Source organism: Lathyrus oleraceus, chromosome 4, assembly GCF_024323335.1.
Source record: "Lathyrus oleraceus cultivar Zhongwan6 chromosome 4, CAAS_Psat_ZW6_1.0, whole genome shotgun sequence".
In the NCBI taxonomy this organism is placed as follows: Eukaryota; Viridiplantae; Streptophyta; class Magnoliopsida; order Fabales; family Fabaceae; genus Lathyrus; species Lathyrus oleraceus.
This window is the reverse complement of record NC_066582.1, coordinates 186323587-186329443: the sequence shown is the minus strand read 5'-3', so window position 1 is coordinate 186329443 and position 5857 is coordinate 186323587. Positions and strand designations below refer to the sequence as shown.

At 26.8% G+C, this 5857-nt stretch overlaps 1 protein-coding gene across 3 annotated transcripts; it reads right to left on the bottom strand.

The window, feature by feature from the left end:
* Positions 1-934: 934 nt before the first annotated feature.
* LOC127135331 (probable E3 ubiquitin-protein ligase ZFP1) lies at positions 935-3153 on the bottom strand. 3 transcript variants are annotated; one of them, XM_051062067.1, is made up of 7 exons: positions 3058-3153; positions 2690-2730; positions 2115-2443; positions 1889-1951; positions 1721-1765; positions 1385-1501; positions 935-1258 (listed from the first exon to the last, which is right to left on the bottom strand). In XM_051062067.1, the coding sequence occupies exons 2-7, from the start codon at positions 2700-2702 to the stop codon at positions 1106-1108; spliced, it is 720 nt and encodes a 239-aa protein (XP_050918024.1). In that variant the 5' UTR covers positions 2703-2730; positions 3058-3153; the 3' UTR covers positions 935-1105. The 3 variants fall into 3 exon arrangements, with proteins under 3 accessions (XP_050918024.1, XP_050918025.1, XP_050918026.1); XM_051062068.1 differs by having other exon boundaries at positions 2115-2431; XM_051062069.1 differs by having other exon boundaries at positions 1385-1486; positions 3058-3148.
* Between the last annotated feature and the right edge of the window lie 2704 nt (positions 3154-5857).

The following is a 5857-nucleotide window of genomic DNA, read 5'->3' as shown; positions in this document are numbered from 1 at the left end:
AACATGTATAAACTATATATTTCATAACCTAATCATCAATTTCTAGAAATTTATATAAAAACTTCAAAAAAAATTGAAAAATAAAAAACTTACAAATTGTGACTTTACTTTAGTGTTGAATGATCTCTTTGATGGACTTGATGTTTACTTCTAGAAATTTCTAGAAATTTATATAAAAACTTCAAAAAAATTGAAAAATAAAAAACTTACAAATTGTGAGTTTACTTCAGTCTTAAAAGTGTTTTTTTATAATCGAGGAAGGAGAAAGGATTCTAGCGTGTTTGTAAACAAATAGCGTACGGAGATGCATCTGTGTAAGTTACACGGAGATGCATCTCCATAATTTTTTCCCCATTGAATTAGGGCCTGATTCAGAAATATATTAAGTTGGGGTGCGTTTGGAGAAGCATCTCCGAAATCTAGAAATATTATTATATTTTTACGAAGTGTGCTAGTAAAGTATAAGATGCATTAAAAAATCTCCTATATTATATACATAATTTATGTTTATTATTTATAAAACTTTGAACCCCCTATTTTTTTTCCATGTTCAACAAAAGCCCCATGGCCTTGCTTATATATACTATTATTGATAATTGATTTAAGATTTTATTTTTTAAGGTGTGAATACTTAGTAATCAAATTATAACCAATATTAATTAATTTATTACATTCAATTAATCAATTTTATTTTTTCAAGTTTTAATGTCAAGACATATTAATGAAACTATATAATATTAATCAAGTTTTATACACTATTAACCAAATTTACTCTTAAGTGAGAAAAAAAATGAAAAAAGTCAAAATTGTGAATGTTAGTGTTCATCGTATTTGTGAATATTAAAATATAATGTAAGTGTAAGTGTAAAAATTTATATTAATTTTTTGATTTTGACTATAATTTAATATTAACATATAAATAGTTGTCGATGAAAAACCACAGTTTATTAATAAAATAACCAATCTAACATATATATTATTGGTAATTAGATCAAATCATCTAAAATGATGGAACAACAACCAGATAAGTTATGGTATATAAATACACCAAACTCTTAGCATAATTAAAAAAAGCACCCAAAAACTCTGCTTGATTTAGTCATCATCAGCCATCAATTAGTTCATCAACAATAGCTAATCCCATACACTTGCAAAGAGGGCACATATTCTTTTTTGTAAGCCACTTCTTAATGCACTTCATGTGAAAATAGTGTTCACAATCCAGCTTTCCACATTCTTCTCCATTCATATATTCCTCCTAACCATATATCCAATTTGTTAGAAAAATCAACAAAATTTATATAACACTCATATGCAAACATGCAAATCAATCTCGATCAAAGAAAATGTATCTCATTTATGATTAAATCATACTCAGTTTCACCTGACAAATGCAACATAATTCTTTAATTTGTGAAGTCTCCTCAAAGATTTTACAGCTAATGGCCTTTCTTATTTCTTCCCCAGTAAGCCCTCCTCTCATTTTCTTCATCCACCGCCACTGGAAATTATTAATTAGTTCTAAGAATTGTTTCAAGATAACCATTCAAAAGTTTCAGATAATATAAAAATGACTTTAAAAAGTTTTGTTTCAGTTTATTTTTTATTTTTTTTATAACATTACAAATTTTTGGTAATAAAAAAGTTACAATTTTTTTAAAGCTTTTAAACATAATCAGTTTTTTAACATAACATAACACTGTGTTAAAGAATTTTGTACCTCATTGAAATGTAACATAAGCTGATTGTGGAGGACCCTTATATCCTACAAGAACATTTTTGTAAATTAGTCTTTATGTATGAATGGGTGATATAAAATTAACATATGATATATAACTGAGCATTGAATTAAAAAACACAAAAATAAAAATAATTTTATTATAATAACCTGAGGTCTTAGAAGTTCGCCAGAATGTAGACGTTCAATTGCAGTGTGAAAAGTAATTCGGTTCTGACATACATAGAAATCAATATATGAAACTATCTAACTAGATAATAGTTAATGTAGTTACAATTATATTGTTAGGATTTGAGGCATTTCTATGAAAAGTAAATTAATATATATTATATATATTAAAGAAGACAAAGTAATAGTGATTTGATGAAATACTTACATTGTTCTGCACCAATGTTCTTATCATTTGTGGATCATGAGTTGGTACAACAAGGGATTGTTGTTCACCATTGTCACTGCCAACTGGAATCATAGTTCCCACTGGATTACGGTGAACCATCTCAGATCTTACAAATCTCCTATGACTTTGAATCTCTCTTGTTACATATGTTTCAACATTATTTATATTCAAAATTTCTTCCATTCTTGTTGCACTCATTGAATTTGAGACAGAAGAAAACCGCAATGTTGTTTCTCTTTCCGATGAAGTTGAGATAGCATCACTTTCATCAATGTTAGCCATGGAGTTGTAAATTTCTGCATTTTCCCCTAAGAACACATCATATATATTTATAATGCATTTATCTTTAAAAATCCAAAATATATTTTTTAAAATCCAAATATATATATATATATATATATATATATATATATAATATATATATATATATATATATATATATATATATATATATATATATATATATATATATATATATATTATATATAATATATATATATATATATATATATATATATATATATATATATATATAATTATATATATAATTATACCTTGTTGGCTCATTGTTGCTAGGCTTTCTATACAGTTAGACCTAAATAAAAATGCTTAGAACATTATTAGTAGACAAATAATTTTTAATAAATGAAAACAATGAACATATTTGAGTGGACCTAAATACCCAAAATTCTCAGACATTATTAATACACAAATAAAATAATATCTAAATCATTAGATATGACGAGTTTATAAATATACATTGTAAATCACACAAAGAAGTTGTTTAGAGAAAAAATAACATTGATTCGTACTCTTAATATTGACTGTGGAGAGTAAAAATCTAATATAAACAAGATCTAATGTAATTTAAAAGAATCAAAGGATGCTATGAATTAATAAGATGGGGAAATAAGCGACTAACCAAAATCTAAATGATAGAGAGATCAAGAATTAGACGAAGAAAATTGTTGGTTTTTTCTTTGCTCACTCTCTCTAATGTTTGTTGTATATCTCTAACATATTCTTGAATTGAATTGAAGCATATAAATCTTTCAATTTATAGAGGGTAGATTTTGATAACTCATGATTTTTTTTAAATATTACAAACGTCTATGAACGCACACAATTTTATAAAAGAGACTAAAACAATGGTCAAAAACTCAATTTCAACTATGAAAATCCATAGTTTTATAATGTCTAGAAACATAATAAATATTTTTTTCCTCCATTATAATAATTAAATAATATTTTCGGGGGAAAGATGCTTTTTTATATATTAATATTTAATAATTTTTAAACATTTTCTTTGTTTAAAAAAAACTAACAAAAGTTACACAAACATGTATCTTGTTTTTCATTCATCTTTTTTTCTTTTTTTTATCGTAAAAATTAATTTTAGAAAAGAGATATAAGACTCCTTTGTTTTATCTTTAAAAAATATAGTTTTTTTTTGTATTTTTATAAATGATTTATATAATTGAAGATTAAACTATAGTAAAAATCACAAATTTTTTAAAGTTATATCTCAAAAATTAAATTTATGAAAAGTTATAGCAAAATGATGAAATGGTTAAAATAATATTTTAAGAATAAATTTTTAAACCAACATTTTTATTTCAATTTATTTTTGAACAAAAAATTGTAATATTTTTTTATAAAAAAAAGTATATAACACTAAAAATATTATTTTTAGAAAAGCTTATCATATATATATATATATATATATATAGATATATATATATATTATATAATATATATATATGATAAGCTTTTTTAAAAATAATATTTATATATATTGATATATATATATATATATATATATATATATATATATATATATATATATATATATATATATATATATACATATATATATATACACATATATATATATATATATATATATATACATATATTATATATATATATATATTATATATATATATATATATATATATATATATTATATATATTGTCATACGGTGAACTGGACTTTTTTATGGTTTTAATCGCAATGTCGCGGTTAGCAAGAGTCGCCACCGACTTTTCTTTTATCCAATAAGGAAAGGTGGAAAAGAACAGGAAAGACCTTAATTTAGATTTTGGGTTCGGGAGGTACATTATACAAAGGGAAGGTGTTAGCACCCTTTGTATCCATGGTTATCCATGGGCTCTTAATTGCTCGATCATTTATATTATTTTTAAAAAAAAAAAAGTGTTTGTGAATTGTTTAGAAAAATTGTTTTGAAAAGAGAATTTAACTTTGTAATGATTCTTGTATGAATGTATACAAAGTGATTATCTCGTTTAGTTTTGAAAATTGTTTAGAAAAATATAACTCGGTAATGATTCTAGTATGAATGTATACCAAGTGGTGATTTTCTGAAGGTATTTTGAAAGGTGTGAGGTGTGAAAAAATGTTTTAGGTTGTGAGCCAGCAATTAAGAGTTATACCGACCCAAGGTCTTTATGAGTATTTCCTATCCTTATGAGGGTAAAACTGTCCTTATTATTGAGAAATAAGTAGTTTTATCCTTTGGATGTAAAAGGGTCATCGTAGGGTCATCGATAGGTCATTGAAGGCAACAGTTACGAGGATATCTTAGCATTCGAAGGGACTATCATCTTTTAACCGTAGGCAACATCGGAGGGTCATCGAGGGACAAAGTTGTATATTCGAAGGCAACATCCGAGGGACTATAATTATTTTATGATGATTTAACCGAAGGGTCTTTGCTAAGGGTATCCCCACGTTCGCGGGACATGACCGTAATATCGTAATCGTAAGGCAACAAAGAGAGGTCCAAGATCACTTATTCAAAGGCAAAGTTTTACAATTAATTATATAATTAGGATGAAACTCCACATTAAAATTATTAAAAATAATATATTAAAAAATTAATACATTAGAAATTAATACATTAAAAATTAATTTAGGGTGAAACTCCACAAGGGTATCCCACAAATAAAGTGGAATACCTAGCCAATAACCTTTTCCTGGGATATGTGAACCTTTACGAAACTCAAAAAAAGAAACATGTCAGAACACCAAATCAGGGTGCAATCGAAGATTACACCGGAGAAATATCACAACAATAAATAGGATAGGATGAATAATGCATGGCTATGATAAAAACATAAAAAAAAAACAGACTAGAAGAATCAGGTACTGTCTCGTTCGCCCCTGCCTCGCCTAGCGAAGGCCACGGATTTTGAATTTGAAAACAGCCACATGTTAGGAACTTTGAATTTTATGGCATTTTATCACAGGAATAACATGGTCAAACATTCAGGGTATTCAGGCATATTTAAATTCCCATACGAAAGCAAATTATATATCAACATTTAATCATGATGCATTATATATGTAGATATGGCCAATTGAAAGTATAAACAATAGAGATACGCAAACCTGTTTGCCAATTCAAGGTTGAAGGGATTGACCACTTGTAGTATCGGAATAAGTTAGGCAGCGGGAATTGGACGGCGATGGCTTCGGTGCAGATGGGCTGCCTTCAGGGTTTCTTTACTCTGAATTCTCCGGGTAGGCAGGGTTCCTATGCCAAAGTTTCTATCCGTCCTTCTCTGTTCTCTCTCTTTCTTTTTCCTCAAGGTTTTGTTCCAAGGAAACCTCAGAGTGTTTTGCTTCTCTTCCTTCTTTCTCCAGTGAATCTCCCAGTGTAAACTCCAAGTCTAACTCTCCCTACTGAAACTTCAGTATT

Excerpts from the sequence above, each read along its gene's own strand:
- LOC127135331 (XM_051062067.1), bottom strand. Across the intron at positions 1,766-1,888 it reads GCGAACTTCTAAGACCTCAG|GATATAAGGGTCCTCCACAA; the intron begins GTTATTATAATA and ends ATGTTCTTGTAG. Across the intron at positions 1,502-1,720 it reads TTATGTTACATTTCAATGAG|TGGCGGTGGATGAAGAAAAT; the intron begins GTACAAAATTCT and ends AATAATTTCCAG.